Source organism: Heterodontus francisci, chromosome 9 (genome assembly GCF_036365525.1).
Source record: "Heterodontus francisci isolate sHetFra1 chromosome 9, sHetFra1.hap1, whole genome shotgun sequence".
Lineage (NCBI taxonomy): Eukaryota > Metazoa > Chordata > Chondrichthyes > Heterodontiformes > Heterodontidae > Heterodontus > Heterodontus francisci.
This window is the reverse complement of record NC_090379.1, coordinates 107,584,208-107,611,865: the sequence shown is the minus strand read 5'-3', so window position 1 is coordinate 107,611,865 and position 27,658 is coordinate 107,584,208. Positions and strand designations below refer to the sequence as shown.

General features: G+C 44.4%; 1 protein-coding gene across 3 annotated transcripts in view; it reads right to left on the bottom strand.

Moving 5' to 3' along the window:
- The window catches only part of ccdc135 (coiled-coil domain containing 135), a 140,301-nt gene that overhangs the window by 76,246 nt on the left and 36,397 nt on the right, over nucleotides 1-27,658 (bottom strand). For all 3 annotated transcript variants that reach the window (XM_068039643.1, XM_068039644.1, XM_068039642.1), the window contains exons 7-10: nucleotides 19,820-20,038; nucleotides 18,307-18,426; nucleotides 10,736-10,808; nucleotides 1,549-1,677 (exon numbers count right to left, since the gene is read on the bottom strand). In XM_068039643.1, coding sequence (XP_067895744.1) covers nucleotides 1,549-1,677; nucleotides 10,736-10,808; nucleotides 18,307-18,426; nucleotides 19,820-20,038 — 541 coding nt within the window. The remainder of the gene's footprint in view (nucleotides 1-1,548; nucleotides 1,678-10,735; nucleotides 10,809-18,306; nucleotides 18,427-19,819; nucleotides 20,039-27,658) is intronic.

The window sequence follows — 27,658 nt, the reverse complement described above, 5'->3', positions numbered from 1 at the left end:
TCTGACGTCTATCAAGCATTCTTTGTCAACAAGTTTGGCTTCTAAATCTGTTTCCTTCACAGAATACCATTCTTTTATTCACTAGAGGTGTGCATCCTGTTGAAGAACTAAGATGGGCCAAATGGCTGTCCTCAACTGTGATGATCTAAAAATGAGGTGCCAACCTGGTGAAGCTACAACACAAGACTTCTTTCTTTTTTTCTTTCTTTTGGGCCTCCTTATCTCGAGAGACAATGGATACGCGCCTGGAGGTGGTCAGTGGTTTGTGAAGCAGCGCCTGGAGTGGCTATAAAGGCCAATTCTGGAGTGACAGGCTCTTCCACAGGTGCTGCAGAGAAATTTGTTTGTTGGGGCTGTTGCACAGTTGGCTCTCCCCTTGCGCCTCTGTCTTTTTTCCTGCCAACTACTAAGTCTCTTCGACTCGCCACAATTTAGCCCTGTCTTTATGGCTGCCCGCCAGCTCTGGCGAATGCTGGCAACTGACTCCCACGACTTGTGATCAATGTCACACGATTTCATGTCACGTTTGCAGACGTCTTTATAACGGAGACATGGACGGCCGGTGGGTCTGATACCAGTGGCGAGCTCGCTGTACAATGTGTCTTTGGGGATCCTGCCATCTTCCATGCGGCTCACATGGCCAAGCCATCTCAAGCGCCGCTGACTCAGTAGTGTGTATAAGCTGGGGGTGTTGGCCGCTTCAAGGACTTCTGTGTTGGAGATATAGTCCTGCCACCTGATGCCAAGTATTCTCCGAAGGCAGCGAAGATGGAATGAATTGAGACGTCGCTCTTGGCTGGCATACGTTGTCCAGGCCTCGCTGCCGTAGAGCAAGGTACTGAGGACACAGGCCTGATACACTCGGACAAGACTACATGCATGCTAACCAGTGGAAGCTGCATGTGATAGAGCTAAGCGATCCCACATCCAACAGATCAGATCAAAACTCTGCAGTCCTGCCACATCCAGTCATGAATGATGGTGGACAATTAAACAACTAACTGGAGGAGGAGGCTCCACAAACATCCCCATCCTCGATGATCGGGGAGCCCAACAAGCAGTGCAAAAGGCAAGGCTGAAGCATTTATAATCATCTTCAGCCAGAAGTGCTCAGTGGATGACCTTTTGTACAGCAGTATTGTACAACTGAGTGGCTTACTTGGCCATTTCAGAGGGCAGTTAAGAATCAACCATATTGCTGTGGGTCAGGAGTCACACGCAGACCAGACCAGGTAAGGATGGCAGATTTCCTTCCCTAAGGAAGGAACATTAGTGAACTAGATGGGCTTTTACGAAAATTGATGGTAGTTTCATGGTCACCATTACTCAGACTAGCTTTCAAATCTAGATTTTTATTAAAATAATTGAATGTATTAATTAAATTTAAATTCCAACAACTGCCATGGTGGGATTTGAACCCTTGTACCCACGATAGTAACCTGGGTTTCTGATCCAGTGACATTACCACTACACCACAACGCCTGCAGAAGAGCAGGGGGATAAATGGGAAGAAAGCTGATGAAAACATATAATACCACTAAAACTTACACTCGATGTCCTCGTATTCAATCAGTCGCTTCACCATTCCATCAATGTTCAAGTATGGTGCATACTTTTCTAAATTTGCCTTCTTATACTGAATAATCTTCTCACCTTTTGGACAGCGTGTTTCAATGTCTGCAAGAAGTACAAAAATCACCTTATTGTTACTGTCCAGTTGCAGGTCAATTTTATGTGATCATGCTCCCAGACTCTTTGAAATAGGTACTCAATCAGTCCCATTCCCCTGCTCTTTCTGATAGCCCTACCCATTTTTCAATTCCAAGTATTTATCCAATTTCCTTTTGAAAGTTGCCATTGAATTTACTTCCACTACCCTTTCTGGCAGCGCCTTCCACATCAGGACAAATTGCTGCGTTAAAAAAATTCTCTTCATCTTCCCCCCCCTTGATTCTTGTGTCAGTTATCTTAAATCTGTGTCCTTTGGTTACTGATGCTCCTGCTAGTGGAAACAGTTTCTCCGTATCTACTCTAAAATCCTTCAAAATTTTGAACACCTCTATTAAATCTCCCCTTAACCTTCTCTGCTGTAAAGAGGACCATCTCAGCATCTCCAGTCTTTCCACATCACTGAAGTCCCTCATCACTGGTATTATTCCAGTACATCCCCCTTCATCCTCCTCAAGGTGTTGACATCATTCCTGAAGTGTGGCATTCAGAATTGGCCACAATATTCCGGCTGTGGCCGACCCTTTGATTTATAAAGGCTTAGCATAACTTCTTTGCTTTTGTTCCCTTTGGTGTTGTTTATCATTTAAATGAAAGGATCATTTAAATGAAAAGATTTTGCTTGAAAAAAATTCAATTTATACTGAGGGCTGGATTTTGTGTAGGTGGCGGAGCTTCCAGTGCCAGGCCGAAAACATGGGGGAACACTGCCTCGACCTTTTCCTGCCACCACCCCCCCCCCCCCACCACCCCACTGAAAGAGCGATCCTTCAGTTGTTTTACATCCAAGTTTTACAAGCTGGAAATCCGTCATTTTAAAGACGGGGATCCTACCTCCATGAGCTGACAGCCAATCAAAGGGCTGGCAGCTCAGCAGTATTGGCAGCGCCACTGGGAGCAGTGGCCAATGCCAGTACTGTAGAAGCCTTGGACCCAGGCCCAGCGCTAGACCCTGGACCAGAGGTGGGTGAGGCAGGGTTGCCAGGGCCAGTCTGGAAGGCCCCAGCGAGGGGGGGGTGCAGCGAGGGGGTGATCATGCAATCCAGGGTGAAGGGTTCCTGGGGAGGGTGAAGTGGTTCCTGTCAGGGCCCTCCATGGGTGTCAGATTACCCATAGAGGAGGGAACTACCCCAAGCCCACAGGGAAGGTGTCTTGTTTAACAAGGCGCCCTCCCCGCATGGCAGAGGCACCCCCCTATGTTGGCAAAATTCTAGCAGTGGCGGGAAGAGGCCCTTAATTAGCCATTAATAGGCCACTTATGGGCTTCAATTGATCTCTGGGCTGGAAGGCCGTCATCGGCCTATCCCGACCCTGATAAGATCACTTGACAGCGAGCCCTACGCCCCCTGCTACCAATCACAATTCTTTGTGCCCCCTCCGCCTCTGGCCCTGCCTCAGGGGTGACCATAAAATCCAACCCAGTAGTTCAAATGAAGTAATTTAAATAACTCACAAAGCACTTTTCCTATTGGGGAAAAATAGATCAAACAGATAATTTCACTTAAGTGACTTTGGATTAAGAGGAGTAGACTGCATCAAAAACTTGGGCGCGCAATTTTCTGAAAGGAGAAATTGCACACCTGATTCCCAATATGTGTTCTCAACAGGCAAAGCTCTCTGCTCACAGTGTGATTTCAAGAAATCATTCCTTTAATTCTGTCACTATACTTGGGGACCTTTTGGGGATACTCATTGCCCAGCACAGATCTGCTCTGAAAACTCCGGTACTGGTGGCTGGAGAAAGACTGCATCTGCTGCAGTAGCTCAGTTTAAATTGCATAGTTGCAATTTATATGTTGCTTCTGTTCAAACAATATTAAAAGTAACTTGGAGCACAGGGTATGATCATGGTGCAATAATCTCAACTGATCACCAATTAAATAACAGTAGTCTCATCAACACACAAATCCTACAAAGTGGACTTGGTACTGAGGGCTGGACACAAACCATCAATGTTGCAGAGTGAGAGAAGGGAGCTTTAGACAGGAGAAATTATAATTGGGTATGAAGAAATAGCGGAGATGTTGAACAAATACTTTGTGTCTGTCTCTATAATACAAGACACAAACTGCATATCAGAAATAGAGGGTAACCAAGGGGATAAGAGTGAGGAACTTAAAGTAATATGTGTCAGCAGAGAAACTTAAAGGACCTGATGGCCTACATTCAAGCGTTTTAAAAGAGGTAGCTGCAGAGATGGTGGATACACTGGAAATAATGTTCCAAAATTCTCTAGATTCGAGAACTGCCCCTGCAGATTGGAAGTTAGCAAATGTAACCCACGAATCAAGAAAGGGAGTGAGAAAGCAGGGAACTCTGACATCAGTCGTTGGGAAAATGATGGAATCTAGTGAAAAAGGAGGTAGTTGAGATACTGGATGGACTAAAAATTGATAAAGAGGAGGTATTAGAAAGGCTGGCTGTACTTACAGTTGATAAATCACAGTGAATGGAGGGTGCATCCGAGGATGTTGAGGGAAGTAGGGTTGGAAATTGCAGAGGTACTGGTCATAATTTTCCAATTCTCCTTTGATATAGGGATGGTTCCAGAGGACTGGAGAATTGCAAATGTTACACCCTTGTTCAAAAATGGGTGTAAGGATAAACCCAGCAACGATAGGCCAGTCAGTTTAACCTCGGTGGTGGGAAGCTTGTAGAAACAATAATCTCAGACAAATGGGGATTAATTAGGGAAAGCCAGCATGGATTTGTCAAAGGCAAATCATATTGAACTAACTTGATAGAGTTTTTTGATGAGATAACAAAGATGTTGATGAGGGTAATGCAGTTGATGTGTTGTATATGGACTTGCAAAAGGCATTTGATAAAATGCCACATAATAGACATGCCAGCAAAGTTCAAGCCCATGGAATAAAAGGGAAAATGGCAGCATAGATACAAAGTTGGCTGAGTGACAGGGAACAGAGTCTAGTGGTGATTGGTTGATTTTTGCACTGCAGGAAGGTATACCGTGGGGTTCGCCAGGGGTCGGTACTAGGACCACTGCTTTTCTCGATCTATATTAATGTCATAGGCTTGGCTGTAGAGGGCACAATTTCAAAATTTGCAGACAACACAAAACTTGGAAGTAATGTGAACTGTGAGGAGGATAGTGACAGACTTCAAGTGGACATAGATAGGTTGGTGGAATGGGCGGACACATGGCAGATGGAATTTAATGCAGAGAACTGTGAAATTATATACATTTTGGTCGGCAGAACAAGGAGAGGAATTATGAAATAAAGGGTGCAATTCTAAAGGAGATACAGGAACAGAGAGACATGGGGGTACAAATTGTTGAAGATGTCTGCAGGTTGATAAAGTTGGTAAAAGTGCATATGGGATCCTGGGCTTTATAAAGAGGCATAAGAGTAAAAAAGCAAGGAAGTTATGATGAACCTTCATAAAATTCTGGTTTGGCCTCAACTGGAATATTGTGTCCAATTCTGGGCATTGTCCTTGAGGCAGGATGTGTAGGCTTTGGAGAGGGTACAGAAAAGATTAACGAGAAAGGTTCAGGGATGAGGAACGTCATTTGCGAGAATAGATTGGAGAAGTTGGGCTGTTCTCCTTAGAGAAAAGAAGGTTGAGAGGAAATTTGATAGAAGTGCTCAAAATCATGAGGGGTCTGGAAAGAGTACATAGAACATAGAACAGTACAGCACAGTACAGGCCCTTCGGCCCACGATGTTGTGCCGAACCTTTAACCTACTCCAAGATCTAAGTAACGACCTACCCTTCATTCTACTATCATCCATGTACCTATCCAAGAGTCTCTTAAATGCCCCTAATGTACCTGCTTCTACTACCACCGCTGGCAGCGCATTCCATGCACCCACCACTCTCTGTGTAAAGAACCTACCTCTGACATCTCCCCGAAACCTTCCTCCAATCACCTTAAAATTATGCCCCCTGGTGATAGCCCTTTCCACCCTGGGAAAACGTTTCTGACTATCCACTCTATCTATGCCTCTCATCATCTTGTACCCCTCTATCAAGTCACCTCTCATCCTTCTTCGCTCCAATGAGAAAAGCCCTAGCTCCCTCAATCTTTCTTCGTAGGACATGCCCTCCAGTCCAGGCAGCATCCTGGTAAATCTCCTCTGCACCCTCTCTAAAGCTTCCACATCCTTCCTATAATGAGGCGACCAGAACTGAACACAATATTCCAAGTGTGGTCGAACCAGGGCCTTATAGAGCTGCAGCATAACCTCAACCTCGCGGCTCTTAAATTCCGCATTCAAATTCGACCTTCCAAATTGAATCACTTCACACTTTTCCAGGTTGAGCTCCATCTGCCACTTGTCAGCCCAGATCTGCATCCTGTCAATGTCCCGTTGCAACCTACAACAGCCTTCCACACTATCCACAACTCCAGCAACCTTCGTGTCATCGGCAAACTTGCTAACCCAGCCTTCCACATCCTCATCCAAGTAATTTATAAAAATCACAAACAGCAGAGGTCCCAGAACAGGTTCTTGTGGAACACCACTGGTCACCGAGCTCCATGCTGAATACTTTCCATCTACTACCACCCTTTGACTTCTATGGGCCAGCCAATTTTGTATCCAAACAGCCAACTTTCACTGTATCCCATGCCTCCTTACTTTCTGAATGAGCCTACCATGGGGAACCTTATCAAACGCCTTGCTAAAATCCATATACACCACATCCACTGCTCTTCCTTCATCAATGCGTTTTGTCACATCTTCAAAGAATTCAATAAGGCTTGTGAGGCATGACCTGCCCCTCACAAAGCCATGCTGACTGTCTCTAATCAAACCATACTTTTCCAAGTAATCGTTAATCCTGTCTCTCAGAATCCTCTCCAATAATTTGCCCACTACCTACGTAAGACTGACTGGTCTAGAATTCCCAGTGTTATCCCTATTCCCTTTCTTGAACAAGGGAACAACATTTGCCACCCTCCAATCATCCGGTACTACTCCAGTGGACAGTGAAGACGCAAAGATCATCACGAAAGGCGCAGCAATCTCTTCCCTCGCTTCCCGTAATATCCTTGGGTGTATCCCGTCTGGCCCCGGGGACTTATCTGTCCTCATATCATTCAAAATTTCCAGCACATCCTCCCTCTTAACCTCAACCGGTTCAAGCATATCAGCCTGTTCCACGCTGTCCTCACAAACGACCAGGTCCCTCTCATTAGTGAATACTGAAGCAAAGTATTCATTTAGTACCTCCCCTACCTCCTCCAACTCCAGGCACAAGTTCCCTCCATTAGCGCTACCCTCACTCTGGCCATCCTCTTGTTCCTCACATAAGTGTAGAACGCCTTGGGATTTTCCTTAATCCTACCCGCCAAGACTTTTTCATGTCCCCTTCTAGCTCTCCTAAGTCCATTCTTCAATTCCTTCCTGGCTACCTTGTAACCCTCTAGAGCCCTGTCTGATCCTTGCTTCCTCAACCTTAAGTAAGCTTCCTTCTTCCTCTTGACTAGCTGTTCCACATCTCTTGTCATCCAAGGTTCCTTCACCCTACCAACCCTTCCCTGCCTCATCGGGACAAACCTATCCAGCAGTCGCAGCATGTGCTCCCTAAACAACCTCCACATTACTGTCGTGCATTTCCCTGAGAACATCTGTTCCCAATTTATGCTCCCCAGTTTCTGCCTAATAGCATTGTAATTCCCCCTCCCCCAATTAAATATTTTCCCATCCCGTCTGCTCCTATCCCTCTCCATGACTATAGTAAAGGTCAGGGAGTTGTGATCACTATCACCGAAATGCTCTCCCACCGAGAGATCTGCCACCTGGCCTGGTTCATTGCCAAGCACCAAGTCCAACATAGTCTCCCCTCTAGTCGGCCTATCTACATATTGAGTCAGGAAACCTTCCTGGACACACCTGACAAAATCTGCTCCATCCAAACTATTTGCACTAAGGAGGTTCCAATCAATAGTAGGGAAGCTGAAGTCACCCATGACAACAACCCTGTTACTTCTGCACCTTTCCAAAATCTGCCTCCCAATCTGTTCCTCCATGTCTCTGCTGCTATTGGGGGGTCTATAGAAAACTCCCAAAGTGACTGCTCCTTTCCTGTTTCTGACTTCCACCCATAATGACTCAGTCGACAAACCCTCCTCGACGACCTCCCTTTCTGCAGCTGTGATACTATCCCTGATTAGCAATGCCACTCCCCCACATCTTTTACCTCCCTCCCTACTCCTTTTGAAACAACTAAACCCTGGAACATCCAACATCCATTCCTGCCCCTGTGATATCCACGTCTCCGTAATGGCCACAACATCGTAGCTCCAAGTACTGATCCATGCTCTAAGTTCATCGCCCTTATTCCTGACACTTCTTGCGTTAAAATAGACACACTTCAACCCATCATACTGGCTGCAACTTTGCCCTGTCAACTGTCTGACCTTCCTCACAGACTCTCTGCACTCTGTATCTGCCTGTTCAACAGCTACCCCATCCACTGATCCGTGGCTCCGGTTCCCATCCCCCTGCCAAACTAGTTTAAACCCTCCCGAAGAGCTCTAGCAAACCTCCCGCCCAGGATATTGGTGCCCCTCCAGTTCAGATGCAACCCGCCCTTCTTGTACAGGTCCCTCCTTCCCCAGAAGGTATCCCAATGATCCACATATCTGAATCCCTCCCTCCTACACCAGTTCTGTAGCCACGTGTTCAGCTGCACTCGCTCCCTGTTTCTAGCCTCACTAGCACGTGGCACCGGTAACAATCCTGAGATTACTACTCTGCTCGTCCTGCCTTTCAGCTTCCATCCTAACTCCCTATATTCACTTTTCAGGTCCTCATCCCTTTTCCTAGCTATGTCATTGGTACCGATATGTACCACGACCTCTGGCTGCTCCCCCTCCCCCTTAAGATAGATAGTAGATAGAGAGAAACTGTTCCCATTGGCAGAAGGGTCGAGAACCAGAGGACATCTATTGAAGGAGATTGGCAAAAGAACCAACATGAGGAAAAATCTTTTTGCGTAGCAAGTGGTTAGGATCTGGAATGTACTGCTTGAGGGTGTGGTGGAGGCAGAGTCAATCATGGGTTTCAAAAGGGAACTGGAGAAGCACCTGAAGAAAATAAAATTGCAGGCTACCGGGAAAGGGTAGGGGAGTAAGACTAGATGAGTTGCTCTTGCAGAAAGCAGACACTAACACAAGGGGCTGAATGGCTTCCTTCTGTGTTCTAACCATTCTATGATTCTATGACGGTTCATTAGATTGGTTCCTGGGATGAGAGGGTTGTTCTATGATGAGAGACTGAGTAAATTGGGCCGATACTCTCTGGAGTTTAGAAGAACGAGAGGTGATCTCATTGAAACATACAAGATTCTAAAGGGGCTGGATTGAGTAGACATTGAAAACGCTTTTCCCCAGGCTGGGGAATCTAGGGCATGGAGGCACATTCTCAGGATAAGGGGTCGATCATTTAGGACTGAGAGGAGAAATTTCTTCACTCAAAGGGTTGTGAATCTTTCAATTCTCTACCCCAGAGGGTTGTGGACGCTCCATCATTGAATATGTTCAAGGCAGGGTTAGATAGATTTTTGATCTTTCAGGGAATCAGGGATATGGGGAGCTAGCAGGAAAGTGGAGTTGAGGCAGACTTAAGGGGCCATATGGTCTACTCCCAGTTTTATTTCTTGTGTTCTTAAAAGATTGGTCAAAGAGGTAGGTTTTAAGGAGCATCTTCAAGGAGGAAAAAGAGGCAGGGAGATGGAGTGGTTTATGGAGAGAATTCAAGAGCTTAAGGCCTTGGCAGCTGAAGGCATGATCATCAAATGGTGCAGCGATTAAAATCAGAGACCAGAATTAGAGGAGCAAAGATATCTCAGACGTTTGTGAGGCTAGAGATTATAGAAATAGGGATGAGTGAAGCCATGAAGGGATTTGAAAACATGGATGAGAATTTTAAAACCGAGGCGTTGCTTAATCGGGAGCCAATGCAGGTCAGTGAATACAGGGTTGATGGGTGAATGACACTTGGTGCAAGTTAGGACGGGGGGTGCAGAGTTTGGATGACCTCAAGTTTATGGAAGTAGAACATGGGAGGCCAGCCAGGAGTGTGTTTGAATAGTCAAGTCTAGAGGTAACAAAGGCATGGATGATGGTTTCAGCATCAGATCAGCTGAGGCAACGGCAGAGAAATGGGTGATGTGTTGGAGGTGGAAATAGATGGTCTTAACGATGGTGCAGATGTGTGGTCTGAAGTTCGTCTTGCGGTCAAATATGATGCAAAGGTTGCAAACAGTCTCGCTCAGCCTCAGATAGTTTCCAGGCAGAGGGATGGAGTTAGTGATTAAAGAACGGAGATGAAAGAAGGAACAAGCTTATAGTTATATAGCACTTCCATGGGACATCCCAAAGCACTTTACAATTACTTTTGAATGCTTTTGGCAATTTGCACACCACACACATAAACCAAGAGAATTCCTTGCTTTTCTTCAAATACTGCCATGAGATTCTTTTTGGCCACTTGAAAGGGTCTGATCCACAACCTTCTGAATCAGGTGACGATGCCACCAACTGAGCTGATATGGTTATTTGTTGGAGGTTGCCCAGAATGGCTGCCATGTTTGCCTGCAGTTTTCAGGCAGTTCTTATAGTGTCTTATCTAGTATTATTCCCTCACCCAGTTCCACCACAAGGAAAACAGGTCATTCATCTCATTTGCAGTTTCTGGGATCTTTCTGTGCACAAATTGCCTGCAAAGCATCAGTGACTGCATTTCAAAAGTGTCTGTGACACACATTGATAAGATTGATAAAAGTGAATTCAAGTTCTTTCTTACATAACAGTTGCTTTTTAAACACAAGTGTATAGCTATCACTTGAAGGCTTAGAAAGTCAGAGAGATACATCTCAGGTGCATCATGAAACAATAAGTAAATAATTATTATAAAACTGGTTTCAGTAATTAGATTGGGCTGATTAAAGATTGATTCATTCATTAATAAACATTTATCCCTAATTTTTACCTTGAGGAACATTATATAACATTATATAGAAGCCCTTTTACCTTTAGCAGGAATAATAATTTCCTGTACCCATGATGGAGGCATGTCAAAAATCTTTTCCACTTCCTTCTCATCCTGAAATAGAGAGCTCATGTTTAGATAGTTTAGAGATACAGCACTGAAACAGGCCCTTCGGCCCCCGAGTCTGTGCCGACCATCAACCACCCATTTTATACTAATCCTACACTAATTCCATATTCCTACCACATCCCCACCTGTCCCTCTATTTTCCTACCACCTACCTATACTAGGGGCAATTTATAATGGCCAATTTACCTGTCAATCTGCAAGTCTTTGGCATGTGGGAGGAAACCGGCGCACCCGGAGGAAACCCACGCAGACACAGGGAGAACTTGCAAACTCCACACAGGCAGTACCCAGAATTGAACCCGGGTCGCTGGAGCTGTGAGGCTGCGGTGCCAACCACTGCGCCACTGTGTTGTAAAAGCACAATCATTTTAATCCTTTTGCCTGAATTTTCCAACTCTCTGTTTAGATAGTGTCAATGCTTTACACTGAGTTCTCTCACCAGTTCGGGTTATAAGCCAGTGTGTACCCATGCCACAAAGAGCAGGAAGCCCAATGGTTTGAGGTATGGCTAATGCCTAGACGGCTAGTGTATGATACAGAAAGTTTTCAACAACGCAGGTTCAATCCCTGTACGGGCACATATTTGGAGTCTCTCTCCATTTAAATCATATTTTGTCTTTTGATTCTTCCTACCAAAGTGCATGACCTCACACTTTCCTACATTAAACTCTATCTGCGAAGTTTTTGACAACTCACTCAACCGATCTATATCCCCTTGTAGATTCCTTACGTCCTCATCACAACATGCCCTCCCACCTATTTTTGTATCGTCAGCAAATTAAGATATATTACACTCTGCCCCCTCCTCCAAGTCATTAATATAGATAGTAAATAATTGAGGCCCTAGGACTGATCCTTTTGGCACTCTACCAGGTACGTCTTTCCAACCTGAAAAAGTATCATTAATCCCGACTCTCTGTCTTCTATGAGTTAACCAATCCTCAATCCATGCTAATACATTACCCCCAATACCGTGAGCTCCTATCTTATGCAATAATTTTTTATATGGCACCTTATCAAAAGCCTTCTGGAAATCCAAATACACCACATCTACCAGTTCCCCTTTATCAACTCTGCTTGTTATAGCCTCAAAGAACTCGAGCAAATTTGTCAAACATGATTTCCCTTTCACAAAAGCATGTTGACTCTATTTGATTGTGTTAAGCTTTTCTAAATGTCTTGCTATTTCTTCCTTAATAATGGACTCTAGCATTTTCCCAATGACCGATGTTAGGCTGACTGGCCTATAGTTTCCTGCTTTTTGTCTCCCTCCCTTCTTAAACATTCATCACATTAGCGGTTTTCCAATCCGCTGGGACCCTCCTGGAATCCAGTGGGTTCTGGAATATTTTGACCAATGCCTCCACTATCGCTGCAGCCACTTCCTTTAAAACCCTTGGATGCAGGCCATCAGGGCCTGGCGACTTGTTTGCCTTTAGTCCCATTAGTTTGTCAAATACTTTGTCCCTCATGATAGAGGCTGTTACAAGATCTTTCCTCCCAAAAGCTCCTTGCTTATCTGATATCTGTGGGATGTTTATAGTGTCCTCCACCGTGAAGACCGATGCAAAATGTTGGTTTAAATTATCTGCCATTTCCCTGTTCCCCGTTATCAATTCTCCAGTTGCATCCTCCAAGGGTCCCACCCTCACTTTAGCTACTCTCTTTCTTTTTATATACTGCTTCTATCCATTCTTTGTAGTGTATTGATACAACTGAGTGGCTTGCTAGGCCACTCCTCAGGGCAGTTAAGAGTCAACTACATTGGTGTGGGTCTCGAGGGATATATGGGTGAGACCAGGTAAGTACGTTAGTAACATTAGTAACCCAGTTGGAGTTTTAAGTCAATTCATATGTTTTGTGGGCACTTTTTTATAAACTGATGCCAGTTTTTTATTTCCAGATTTTGACAAACTGAATTCAAATTCTCAAACTTCCATGGTGGAATTTGAACTCACATTCTCTGGGTTACTAATCCTGTAACACTTCCATAACCTCACAAATAAAGAATAGCTCCATTACGCTACTGAAAAGCATTGCAGCGCTGTATCTCAGCAACAGCGAGAGGCTTCAGGAGAGCAGAGGGAAAGGGAAAATACTTCAGGTAATTAAAACCAAAGCACGAACACAAAAAGAAAACAAGCTATCAGAAAACATCAGCCAACTTCCTTCACGTTCTACCAACTGTAGCTTGTACCAACTCAGAGAAAACATTTGCACACATTGAATTGTTGCCTTGCCTTGCTGAGAGATCCTTAGGTCAATGCAACTAATCTGAGTGAATATTGTCAATAGTTTGGGAATGAGTCTTGGCTGGGTGGTGGCATTCCCACTTCTGAGTGGGAAGATTTTGGGATTGAATGGCATTCCTGACACCCCGGCAAGCAGAGACCCGCTCTGTTCTGATCTCTGAACACTGGGTTGACATCTAGAGGGATGCTCGTGTCTGATGGGAGTGGAGTGACCCTCCCCCATCACATCTAGCCAGTTCTCCTGGTAGGAAGTTGCGAGTCAACTGTCCACATAATGGAAATGACCCAGAGCACCATCCGCTGGATGTAAAGCTGTGGAAGAAATAAGTTGCTTTAGGTGCCGCCAGGCACAGAAGAGAATATACTTAGTTTAGAGACAAGTAACAAGTCACACAGTTCACTGCATATCCGTACCCACTGGGGCCTTTGTTTTAATTTGTAAATGCTTTTTTACAAATCTAAGGTTTATCCTCACTTTTTTTTTCAAGTCTTCCATCATACATCGTTCTCTGTGGAGATCAGGCAGGCAAACATGTTCCCAGGTCTCTGCCAATGCCCATCTGCAGCTAGATAAGAGGGTTTCTTTTAGAGCAAAGACTGGTTTTCTCATTGACTAATCACCTCCTCAAACCCCTTCCCTCCCCAGCCCCCATTCTCTCCATCCACCCCTCACCCTCACCAACTGTGACGAGCTCATGCATTTCTTCATCTCTAAAATTGTGAGAATTCAGCTGCCTGTGCCAATTCCTCCCCTTCCTCTCCCTCCTGTTCCCAACCTCCCCATAGTCTCCCATCCACTCTAATTCATCAGATACATAAACAATTTGGATTTAAATTGGAGGTATGGTCTCAAGATTGTCAGGGTGATACCACATTGGGGGTGAGAGTTAATAATGTGGAGGATTGCACCAAAACACAAGATGACAGAAACAGGCTTACAGAGTGGGTGGATAAATGGCAAATTCAATTCAATATAGCAAAATATGACATGGTTTATTTTGGTTGGAGGAATGAGGAGGAAACTTATTAATTGGAAAGTATGAAACTAAGTGGGGTACAGGAGCAAAAAGATCTTTAATGTCAGATGTAAAAACCACTCAAAGTAGCGACCCACGTTGATGAGGCCATAAAGAGAGCAAACAAAGCACTGGAGTTAATTTCTCAAGGAGTGGAATACAAAAGCAGGGAGGTAATATTAAACTTTCATAGAACCCTGGTTAGACCACACTTGGAGTACTTTGAGCAGTTATGGTCTCCATAATACAAAAAGGATATTGAAGTAGTGGAGGAACTGCAGAAAAGATTTACAAGAATGTTAACAGAATCGAGAGGATGCAACAATTAGGAAAGATTGAGTGGGCTGGGGATCTATTCTCTGGAAAAAAAGACGAAGAGGATGGACATGGAGAAACTGTTTTCACCTGTGGGTGAGTCCAGAACAAGGGATATAAATATAAAATATTTGCTCACAGATCAGGTAAAGAATTTAGGAGGAATTTGTTTCACAGAGAGTGATGAGAATGTGGCACTTGCTGCCACAAGGAGTGGTTGAAGTATTTAGCATTTATGGGGAGGACCGATGCTTACATGAGGAAGGAGGGAATAGAAGGAGATAGAGTATAGGGTGGGAAGAAGTAATTAGAATCGGAGGAGATTCATGTGGAGTAAAACACTTGTGCTAAATGACCTATTTCTGTGCTGCATACTCAATGTAAATCTTCTATGAGACTCAATTACTGCTCCATTGATCCCCATTACACTCGTCTTCTGACCACTTGACAACCTCTCCTGACACCTGTGCTAACTGGCATTGTTAATGGCTCACTTTCTCAAGCACTGTTCCTCTCCCTTTCAAAACTGCCATCATTAGCCTCTCATCAAAGACCCATCATTGACCTCTCCAACCATTGCCTATATCTGACCTCCCTCCCATCTCTAAGATCCTCAAATGTGTCACTGGCACCCAGCTCCATATCCAGCTCACCTCAAAATCTCTCCGTTCTAATCCCTTCAGTTAGCCTTTCTGCCCTGTTCATTAACGTGACTTCCATGGCCATGGTCACAAATTAAGCCCTCTGTGACGATCACTATTCTCCACCCTTGCCCTACCCAACCTCTGCAGTTTTTGACACAGTTGACCATACTATCCTCCTCCAATAGCTTTCCCCTGCTTACCAGATCCATGGGAGGACTGTCTTTGTCTGGTGCTACTCCTGCTTGCCTGAACATTACCAGCCTACCAGCCTGCAGATGTTCATGATGAGAACAAGATCTGACTCCAGAGTCATACATAAAAATAAAAGCAAAATACTGCAGATGCTGGAAATCTGAAATAAAAACAAGAAATGCTGGAAATACTCAGCAGGTCTGGCAGCATCTGTGGAAAGAGAAGCAGAGTTAACGTTTCGGGTCAGTGGCCCTTCTTCGGAACTGACAAATATTAGAAATGTCAAAGGTTATGAGCAAGTGAGGTTGGGGTGGGGCAAGAGATAACAAAGGAGAAGGTGTAGATTGGACAAGGTCACATAGCTGACCAAAAGGTCATGCAGCAAAGGCAAACAATATGTTAATGGTGTGTTGAAAGACAAAGCATTAGTACAGATAGGGTGTTAACGGACTGAAGATTGAACAGCAGCAAGTACAATCATGAAAAAAAACAGTGGGTAAGCAAACTGAACAAACTAAGATGAAATGAAATAAACATACAACAAAAAGAAATTGTAAAAAATGTAAAAAAGAAAAAATAACTGAAATTAAAAGTAGAATGGGGTGCCCGTCATGCTCTGAAATTATTGAACTCAGTGTTCAGTCCAGCAGGCTGTAGTGTGCCTAATCGGTAAATGAGATGCTGTTCCTCGAGCTTGCGTTGATGTTCACTGGAACATTGCAGAGTGGTCTACACCTCCATCCTCCAACCAGGACGGTTTGCGGGCTCTCCGCTTCTTCCTTGAACAGAGGCCCAACCAGTCCCCATCCACCACCACACTCCTTCGCCTGGCTGAACTTGTTCTCACATTGAACAACTTCTCCTTCAACTCCACTCACTTCCTTCAAGTAAAAGGTGTTGCTATGGGTACCCGCATGGGTCCTAGTTATGCCCGTCTTTTTGTGGATTATGTCGAGCATTCTTTGTTCCAGTCCTACTCAGGCCCCCTCCCCCAACTCTTTTTCTGGTACATTGATGACTGTATCGGTGCCGTTTCCTGCTCCTGCCCCGAACTGGAAAACTTTATCAACTTTGCTTCCAATTTCCACCCTTCTCTCACCTTTACATGGTCCATCTCTGACACTTCCCTTCCCTTCCTCGACTTCATTGTCTCCATCTCTGGGAATAGGTTGTCTACTAATATCCATTATAAGCCCACCGACTCCCACAGCTACCTTGACTACACTTCTTCACGCTACCTCCTGTCAGGACTCCATTCCATTCTCCCAGTTTCTCCATCTCCAACGCACCTGCTCTGATGATGCTACCTTCCATGACGGTGCTTCTGATATGTCCTTTTTCCTCAACCGAGGATTCCCCCCCACTGTTGTTGACACGACCCTCAACCGTGTCTGGCCCATTTCCCGCACCTCTACCCTCACCCCTTCCCCTCCCTCCCAGAACCGTGACAGGGTTCCCCTTGTCCTCACTTTCCACCCCATCAGCCTCCATATCCAAGGATCATCCTCCGCCATTTTCGCCACCTCCAGCGTGATGCCACTACCAAACACATCTTCCCCTCCCTTCCCCTGTCAGCATTCCGAAGGGATCGTTCCAAAACGCGACACCCTGGTCCACTCCTCCATTACCCCCACCACCTCGTCCCCTTCCCATGGCACCTTCCCCTGCAATTGCAGGAGGTGTAATACCTGCCCATTTACCTCCTCTCCTCGCTATCCCAGGTCCCAAACACTCCTTTCAGGTGAAGCAGCGATTTACTTGTACTTCTTGCAATGTAGTATACTGTATTCGCTGCTTACAATGTGGTCTCCTCTACATTGGGGAGACCAAACGCAGACTGGGTGACCGCTTTGCAGAACACCTCCGCTCAGTCCGCAAGCAGGACCCTGAGCTTCCGGTTGCTTGTCATTTCAACACATCCCCCCCTGCTCTCATGCTCACATCTCTATCCTGGGCTTGCTGCAGTGTTCCAGTGAACATCAACGCAGACTCGAGAAACAGCATCTCATTTACCGATTAAGCACACTACAGCCTGCCGGACTGAACATCGAGTTCAATAATTTCAGAGCATGACGGGCCACCCATTTTACTTTTATTTTCAGTTATTTTTTCTTTTTTACATTTTTTACAATTTTTTTTGTTGTATGTTTATTTCATTTCATCTTAGTTTGTTCAGTTTGCTTACCCACTATTTTTTTTTCATGTTTGTACTTGCTGCTGTTCAATCTTCAGTCCGTTTACACCCTATCTGTACTAATGCTTTGTCTTTCAACACACCATTAACATATTGTTTGCCTTTGCTCCATGACCTTTTGGTCAGCTATGTGACCTTGTCCAATCTACACCTTCTCCTTTATTATCTCTTGCCCCACCCCCACCTCACTTGCTTATAACCTTTGACACAGTGCGGCACAGTGGTTAGCACCACAGCCTCACAGCTCCAGGGACCCGGGTTCGATTCTAGGTACTGCCTGTGCGGAGTTTGCAAGTTCTCCCTGTGACCGCGTGGGTTTTCGCCGGGTGCTCCGGTTTCCTCCCACAGCCAAAGACTTGCAGGTGATAGGTAAATTGGCCGTTGTAAATTGCCCCTAGTGTAGGTAGGTGGCAGGGAATATGGGATTACTGTAGGGTTAGTATAAGTGGGTGGTTGTTGGTCGGCACAGACTCGGTGGGCCGAAGGGCCTGTTTCAGTGCTGTATCTCTAAATAAAATAAAATAAATAAAGTAAAATTTCTAATATTTGTCAGTTCCGAAGAAGGGTCACTTACCCGAAATGTTAACTCTGCTTCTCTTTCCACAGATGCTGCCAGACCTGCTGAGTATTTCCAGCATTTCTTGTTTTTATTCCAGAGTCATACAACTTGCCAGCACTCCAGGTGTCCGCTCATATGGAAGAATGGCTATTTGGGTGAGGTACTGGTGTGTGGTTGCTACTATGGAACTGAATCCTTTGACTCAGTACCTTCAGGAGACCAGGAAAAGGATGATCTTACTCTTGGTTAAATACGTTTTAAAATCTAATAAATAATCGCTTAATAGATAGTATTGATTAATCAGATCTCACATCATCGTCGCCCTCGTCTATAAAGTAATCAAACGATTCAGGAACGATAATATGTGAATTCTCAGTGTCAGGTAGCATGTACTCCCATTTCACAGGGTCACCAAGGTCAAAGACTACATCCTAGAAAAAAAAGAAGAGCACTATTACTTATTGCTTACATTCAAAAGTACTTTCCTCAGGGCCTCTTAGGCTCTGCTGCCATAACTGTGGCATTTACATACTTAAGTAGGGTTTCTGTCAAAATTATGGCAGCATAGCAGCCCAGAGGAATTTAACAGCCATTATGTGTTAGACACAGGGACTGGTATTCAACATTTCTTTTAATAGGTTGGAAAATCACAGGCTGGGGTGCATGGAGGTGGGAAATCTGGATGACAAGGTACAAGAAGCATTTTAAATAAATTTGAACAATACACATCCGAAATAAAAGCAGGAAATTCACAGGTGCTTGATCAGCATCTGATTCAGGGAGAACAGCTCACCCAGAATACGGCATTCATGGTTTCTCTTTTCTATTACTTGTAAACGGTATCTTGCCTGTCTCAAACACCTCAGGGATTTTAAAGGTCTCACACTGTAATGTTGGTGGTAAACTGACAGCACCCCGAAATGTCAAACTGGGGTGGGGTGGGAGTGGAAACAGGGGTAGGGACACCCTAATCCAGAATTCCCACTCGAGGTTCTCTGGAGACCAGGTACAGCAGTGGCAGCCAATACACTGAGAGACAGATAAGGAACTCCGACCTCCACAATGGCGCATGTGGGTCCCACCAGCCTGGTGAGTGCCTTGACCAAAACTCTATTCTGGATTAGCAGCTTTGTTTGGGGTCATTCGGAACGTAACAAGAGTCAAGTAGGGAGATGGTGGGGTTGGGGTGGGGGTGGGGGTGGGGGGCGGTGGAATAGCTGGTCAGCCAGCAAATGTCCACTGGAATGGAGAGCTGGGTGCTGTTGGTGCACATCCCTAATCTATGCAAATGAGTTGCCCTCCCACTGACCAAGCCAAACCTCAGAAGGGTCAATGTTGGAGAGCCCTGGTGGGCACAATTGCCTTATCCTCAATCTGTGGCATTTTGTGTTGAGTCTTCTGACACTACCTTTAGGAAAAGTTAAAATAAAATCATGTGGTTTGAACTCTGATGATCGATTCAGTTACGATTAGTCCGAGCGGTCCTCTGTGTCCCAAATGAATACAAGAGTACCCAAGTGCAGCACTGATTGATTCTAGTTTGCGACATTGACAGTGCACCAGGATGTGGATTGTGGAGAAGGTGCAAATGCCACAGAGCTGCAGTAGGTGTCGCATGTCTGGAGTTTAGAGGCTGGGGGCTAAGGGTGGCACGCGATATGGGTTGTTGTGCATAGTTAGTATATGTGTTGCCACTGGATACAAAGGAGAAACAAGCAGCTGTCACTTTGATGAAGACATGTGGAGGGAGACAGGGAGGAAAGAAAATCTACGCAGGTTAGCTGTAACTGAGTGATTCTAGATTCTAGGGTAGGAAAAGAATACCTTGCAACCAAATTTGCAGTCCTGCATGTTCACCCAGTAGTTACGATGGTTCCAGATGCTCTCGATTCCTAAGAATCGTTCGTTAGTAGTTTCAAAGCTGTTTCCTGTGAAAGGATCGATGAAGAAGTTCTCTGGGACTTCCCTTTTGCCTGCGAGTACCAGAACCCAACAATGCACCCGCAGACCGTGCATGACATCATGTGCTGTTTTCATCTCAGACTAAAACAGGAGGATAAGATTAATTCAGATTTGACTTTTATATTTCTTAATTCCTATTGATTTTTTGTCTTAGGGCTTCAGTGTTACTAAAGGTTTTGGCTCATCAACAAACCTAGTGACAGAGCTATTGAAGTGGTTTTGCTGACTCCACATTACCAAGGCTCCACATTACCAAGGTGGAGCCTTCCACCTGCACCTTCCCCACATCAAGAATTCCACCCAGGGTTCTCTCAGCAACCATAATGTAACTCCAGCCGGCTGGCAAAACTTCCATGAAGGCCCCAAATATCTCCCAACGATAACCAATCCTGCCTGGAGAGAATTGATTATCCTTGTTTCACCAGCAATTGGTTCCTTTAGGAGCTGGCATTCATATTTCACTTTGGTAGTAAGAATAGAAAATCAGAATATTTTCAAAAAGTGTGAAACTTTTAAATGTTGATGTTCAGAGTGACTTGGGTGTACTGGTAGAAGAAAGTTAGCATGCAAGTACAGCAAGCAATTAGGAAGACAAATGGCAGCTGTTCATTGTTCTGCCATTCATGCCACCTCTAGACACATCTTTTGTTTCTTTACTTGTCCCATTCCATTTGGCCCTGTACCACCAAATCTTTTTGTCATTTAATCCCTTCTTTCTTTCACCCTATCATAGAGCATCCCTTTTGTTCTTTTTCCTCCCTACTCCCTTCACTTCACAGAATCATTACAGCACAGAAGGAGGCCATTCAGCCCATCATGTCTCCACTGGCTCTCCAAAAGAGCAATTTACTAGTGCCACTCCTCTGCCTTCTCCCCATAGCCCTGCACATTCTTCCTTTACAGATAAAAATCTAATTCCATCTTGAATGCCTCGATTGAACCTACTCTGCCACACTTTCAGGTAGTGCGTTCTAGATCCTAACCACTCGCTGCATGAAAAAGTTTTTCCTTACATCGACATTGCTTCTTTTGCCAATTACCTTAAATCTGTGCCCTCTTGTTCTCAATCCTTCCACCAATGGGAACAGTTTTTTTCCCTATTTACTCTGTCCAGACCCCTCACGATTTTGAACACCTCTATCAAATCTCCTCTCAACCTTCTCTTCTTCAAGGAAAACAGTCCCAACTTCTCCAGTCTATCCACGTAACTGAAGTTCCTCATCCCTGGAATCATTCTTGCGAATTTTTTCTGTACTCTCTCTAATGCCTTCACATCTTTCCTAAAGTGTGGCACGCAGAACTGGACACAATACTCCAGCTGAGGCCGAACCAATGTTCTATACAAGTTTGACATAACTTCCTTGCTTTTATACTCTATGCCCCTATTAATTTTTCTTAATTCTTTCATGGGATGTGGGCATCGCTGACAAGGCTAACTGCCCTTGACAATGGAGTAGCTTGCTAGGCTATTTCAGAGGGTAGTTAAGAGTCAACCACATTGCTGTGGGTCTGGTGTCACATGTAGACCAGATCAGGTAAGGATGGCATATTTCCTTCCCTAAAAGGACATTAATGAATCCGATGGGTTTTTACAACAGTTGATGATAATTTCATGGCATCATTGCGAGACTAGCTTTCAACTCCAGATTTTTATTAATTAATTGAATGTACATTCCACCAGCTGCCGTGGTGGGATTTGAACCCATGTACCCAGGACATTAGCCTGGACCTATGGATTACTAGTTCAGTGACATTACCACGATGCTACCATCTCCCTTCTAGGCTTCTAATGAAGCCCAAGATGCTGTCATATCTATTAACTGCTCTCTCAATCTGCCCTGCCATCTTCAATGATTTATACACATTTACACCTATGTCCCTCTGCTTCTTCACCCCTTTTACCTTTATAGAATTGCACTCTTAATATTGTCTCTCTGCTTTCTTTCCAACAAAATGAATCACTTCACATGTCTCTGCATTAAATTTCATTGGCCACTTGTCTGCCCATTTCACCAACCCTGTCTGTCCTTTTGAAGTTCTACACTATCCTCCTCACAGTTCACAAGGGCAATTAGGGATGGGTAATAAATGCTGTCCCAGCCAGCGATGCCCACATCCCATGAACAGATAAAAAAAATAATGTTTCCAAGTTTATCATCCACAAATTTTAAAATTGTGCCCTCTACACCAAGGTCTAGATCATTAATATATATCAGGAACAGCAAGGGTCCTAACACTGACCCCTGGGGAACTCACTACAAACCCTCCTGCACACCAAAAAAACATCCATTAACCACTACTCTGTTTCCTGGCAATCAGCTAATTTTGTATCCATGTTGTTACTGTCCCTTTTATTTCATGAGCTATAACTTTGCTCACAAGTCTGCTGTTTAGCACTTTATCAAATGCTTTTTGGAAGTCCATGTACACCACATCAATAGCATTACCCTGATCAACCTTCTCTGTTACCTCATCAAAAAACTTCAGCAAATTAGTTAAACATGATTTGCCCTTCACAAATCTGTGCTGGCTTTCCCTAATTAACCTGCATTTGCCCATCCACGAGGCACTGTGGGCCATCAGCCATAGCAGAATTGTACTCAACCACAATCTGTAACCTCATGGCACGACATATCCCCCACTCTACCCTTACCATGAAGCCAGGAGACCAACCCTGGTTCAATGAAGAGTGCAAGAGGGCACGCCAGGAGCAGCACCAGGCATACCTCAAAATGAGGTGTCAACCTGGTGAAGCGACAACCCATCTGCGTGCCAAACTGCGTAAGCAGCATGCGATAGACAGAGCTAAGCACTCCCATAAGCAACGGATCATATCTAAGCTCTGCAGTCCTGCCACGTCCAGCTGTGAATGGTGGTGGACAATTGAAAACCAACTGGAGGAGGTGGCTCTACAAATATCTCCATCCCCAATGACGGGGGAGCCCAGCACATCAGTGTAGAAGATAAGGCTGAACCATTTGCAGCAATCCTCAGCCAGAAGTGCCAAGTTGATGATCCATCTCGGCCTCCTCCTGAAGTCCCCAGCATCATAGATGCCAGACTTCAGCCAATTTGATTCACTTTGCGTGATATCGAGAAACGACTGAAGGCACTGGATACTGCAAAGGCTGTGGGCCTTGACAATATTCCGGCAATAGTATTGACGACCTGTGCTCTAGAACTTGCTGCACCCCTAGCCAAGCAGTTCCAGTGCAGCTAAAGCACTGACATCTACCCTGCAATGTGGAAAATTGCCCAGGTATGTCCTGTACACAAAAAGCATGACAAGCCCAAATCGGCCAATTAACGCCCCAACAGTCTACTTTCTATCATCAGGAAAGCGATGAAAGGTGTCGACGACAGTGCTATCAAGCGGCACTTGCTTAGCAATAACTTGCTCAGTGACGCTCAGTTTGGGTTCTGCCAGAGCCACTCAGCTCCTGACCTCATTACAGCCTTGGTTCAAACATGGACAAAAGAGCTGAACTCCAGAGGTGAGGTGACTGCCCTTGAAATCAAGGCAGCATTTGACCGAATATGGCAACAAGGAGCCCTAGCAAAACTGGAGTCAATGGGAATCAGGGGGAAAGCTCTCCGCTGATTGCAGTCATACCTAGCACAAAGGAAGATGGTTGTGGTTGTTGTAGGTCAATCATCTCAGCTCCAGGACATCACTGCAGGAATTCCTCAGGGTAGTATCCTAGGCCCAATCATCTTCAGCTGCTTCATTAATGACCTTCCTTCAATCACAAGGTCAGAAGTGGGGATGTTCGCTGATGATTGCACAATATTCAGCACCATTCACGACTCCTCAGATACTGAAGCAGTCTGTGTAGAAATGCAGCAAGACCTGGACAATATCCAGTCTTGGGCTGATAAGTGGCAAGTAACATTCGTACCACACAAGTGCCAGGCAATGACCATCTCAAACAAGAGAGAATCTAACTATCTCCCCTTGACGTTGAATGGCATTACCATCACTGAAACCCCCACCATCAACATTCTGGCGGTTACCATTGATCAGAAACTGAACTGGAGTAGCCACATAAATGCTGTGGCTACAAGAGCAGGTCAGAGACTAGGAATCCTGCGGTGAGTAACTCACTTCCTGACTCCCCAAAGCCTGTCCATCATCTGCAAGGCACAAGTCAGGAGTATGATGGAATACTTTCCACTTGCCTGGATGGGTGCAGCTCCAACATCACTCAAGTAGCTCGACACCATCCAGGACAAAGCAGCCCACTTGATTAGCACTCCATCCACAAACATTCACTCCCTCCACCACCATTTCATAGTGGCAGCAGTGTGTACCATCTACAAGATGCACTGCAGCAACGTACCAAGGCTCCTTAGACAGCACCTTACAAACTCAAACCCCTACCACCTAGAAGGACAAGGGCAGCAAATGCATGGGAACACCACCAACTGCAAGTTCCCCTCCAAGCCACACACCATCCTGACTTGGAACTATATCACCGTTCCTTCACTGTCGCGGGATCAAAACCCTGGAACTCCCTTCCTAACAGCACTGTGGGTGTACCTACCCCATATGGACTGCAGCAGTTCAAGAAGGCAGCTCATCACCACCTTCTCAAGGGAAATTAGAGATGGGCAATAAATGCTGGCCTAGCCAGCAATGCCCACATCCCATGAATGAATAAAAAAAAGTGACTATTAATTTTGTCGCTTTTAGATTTTCCCCACCACCATGGTTAAACTGACTAGCCTGTAGTTGCTGGGCTGATCTTTACACCCGTTTTTAAACAAGAGTGTCTTAACAATGCACTTAGGAAAGCACAGTATGATTCGAACAAGTTAGCATAGTTTCACTAAAGGGAAATTCTGTTTGACAAATTTATTAGAGTGTTTTGAGGATGTAACTGGTAGGATAGATAAAGGGGAACCAGTAGATGTAGTGCACCTGGAGTTCCAAAAGGCATTCAATATGATGCAACACAAAAGGTTGATTGGCAAGATAAGGACTCATGGAGTTGGGGGTAATATATTATCATGGATAGATGATTGGTTAACAGACAGGAAGCACTGAGTGGGCATAAATGAGGCACTTTCAATTTGGCAGGCAGTAAATAATGGAGTGCTGTAAGGATCAGTGCTGGGGCCTCAGCTATTTACAATCTATATTAATGATTTAGATAGATGAAGAGACAGAGAGTAATGCGTCTAAGTTTGCTGATGATACAAAGGTAGATGGAAAGGTAAGCTGTGGGGATGGCACAGAGAGGCTGCAAAGAGATATAGACAGGTTAAGTGTGTTAATATGTTAACTGTATGTTAATGGTTTGATTATATGCAGGTGAAGGATGTTAATTGGGGTCTCAGTTGAGCACTTATAAGCTGACATTCACTGAGATTGGTGGAGGGTTTGAGTGAGGAGCTTTGTGTTTTTAATCCTTTTACTCTGCGCAATAAATGTGAAACTGAGTAAATATAGGCTCCAGCATTATCCTCCCATAATAAGCTTTCTAGAATTTAAGATGGTAACAGAGGATGGTTGCCTAAAGCTGAAGGTTGGAAAATAGGATTTTTTTTTGGGATAGAAACTATAATATCAAGGGATATTGTGGAAAATATGGCAGAAAGCAAGTGTAAATTGTCAGGGTATGATTACTCTCTGGTGTTCTTGGAGTCTGAACCATAGGGCCAGTGGAAGAATGAAGTGGATATGTGGACATGGGTTACATTTCTACCAAAGAGGAAACAAGGTATGGCTTTGGTGTTGTCACTTTATACCAAAAGTAAAATCAGAAGTAGTGTTTTCTGAACTGGATGCTCATCAGTTGGATACTGATGAAGGGTTGGATCTTTTGTTAGAATTCTTGGATGAAATTTACAAGAAAGATCTATTGATCCTATTCCTATTGGTCTGGAATGCGCTGCCTAAGAACGTGGCAGAGGCAGGTTCAATGGAAGCATTCAAAAGGGAATCAGACAGTTGTATAAAAAGGAAAAATGTGAAGGATTACAGGGAGAAGGTGGGGAAATAGAACTCAGGGCCAGTGTGGACATGATGGGCTGAATGGCCTCTTTCTGCACTGTAACGATTCTGTGATTGAATACATGATATGAGGTGTGGTCAGAATTTGATAGAATTTGAAACACAGATGGTTATTCAATGGAGAAATACATCATGGATTTCAACAAACTGTATAAAAGATTGAAGAAATTCAATTTGGAGATCCCTGGTTCAGTGCTAGCCTTTAAATTGCTAGATTGTGCTAGGGTGTAGCATATGGACAGGCTCCTGGTTCTAACTGGGGTTTGGTTCTTGGACAAAGACTCCCTGTTGGATCAAATGTCTGCGGCTTTAAAAAGATTTCCTGGGGAAACAGTCATTTCCTGCAGTCCTGGTAGAAGAAGCAGGGCACTCTGTGGTGACACAAAGAATGGAGGACTCAATGTTTACTAGATTTAGAAATAATCCAGATACTGGAAGCAGGCATAAGTACAATGGAAGAGTTAAAGACAGGAGGAATGAGGATGAAAGCACCTTTCGCAGGTCTGAATATTACAGTGGAAGACAGAATTGGAACAACATTCATAAGCGAACAAATCCTAGGAATGCCCAAGGAACAATTAATAGGTGCTTCAGATGTGACTCAAAGAGTCATTATGCAATGAACTGCCCTAAGCGGAGGGGCAGAGTCTTCAAAATAACACACGATGCAGAGAATTCTGAGGCAGAAGAGGAAGATACTGATGGATCTAAATGAATTGTACTAGTTACAAGGAGTTCTACTCCTGTGTTGGTTGTGGATTTGTTCAATTGTGCTGTACTGAATAGTGCTTGTACATCGACAGTATGTGGAACTGGTTAGTGTTATCTGGATTCACTCAGTAATGAGGATCGATGCAAGGTGAAGGAGTATAAAAGTACTACCAGTTTTAGGTTTGGTGATGACAACACATTGAAGTCACAGAAGAGAGTAGTAATCCCATGTAAAATAGCTGGGGTAAGCCAGTTTATCAGTACTGATGTAGTCTCCAGTGAGATACTTTTTACAGTTGAGTAAGCCTTCAATGAAAAAGGCACAGATGAAACTTGATATGGAGCATGATAAGGCAATTGTTTTTGGGAAGCCAGTGAATTTGCAGTTTACCCAGTCAGGGCATTATTGTATCCCCTTAACAAAACCTGATATTTCTAGTCAGTGTTAAAGAAGTATTGATAGCATCAAGTGTTAAGAATCAGAGATAAAAGGCAAATTGTCAAAAATTTATACAGAGAGTTTGCGCACCCTTCTTGTCAGAAATTAAAATCCCTACGAAAACATGCAGGTGTGATTGATGAAGAGTATACGAGGATAATAGAAGAGATTAGTGGTAAGTGTGAAATTTGTGAGAAGTATCAGAAGACACCATCACGTCCTATTGTCAGCCTTCCATTGGCATGTGACTTTAATGAGGTAGTTGCCATGGATTTAGAAGTATGGGACAAAGACAGAACATTTTCATTCCACATTTTATAGACCTAGCAACTAGATTTAGTCTTTCTACAATAATAAATAATAAGGACAAAAGGGTGATTATAGACAAAATTATGGAGAAATGGATAGGGACTGGGCTTGGGGCACCAGCTAAGTTTCTGACTGATAATGGAGGGGAATTTGCCAATGATGAGTAGAGATATGTGTGAAAACATGAATATTATGGTTATGAATACTGCAGCTGATGTCCTTTCAG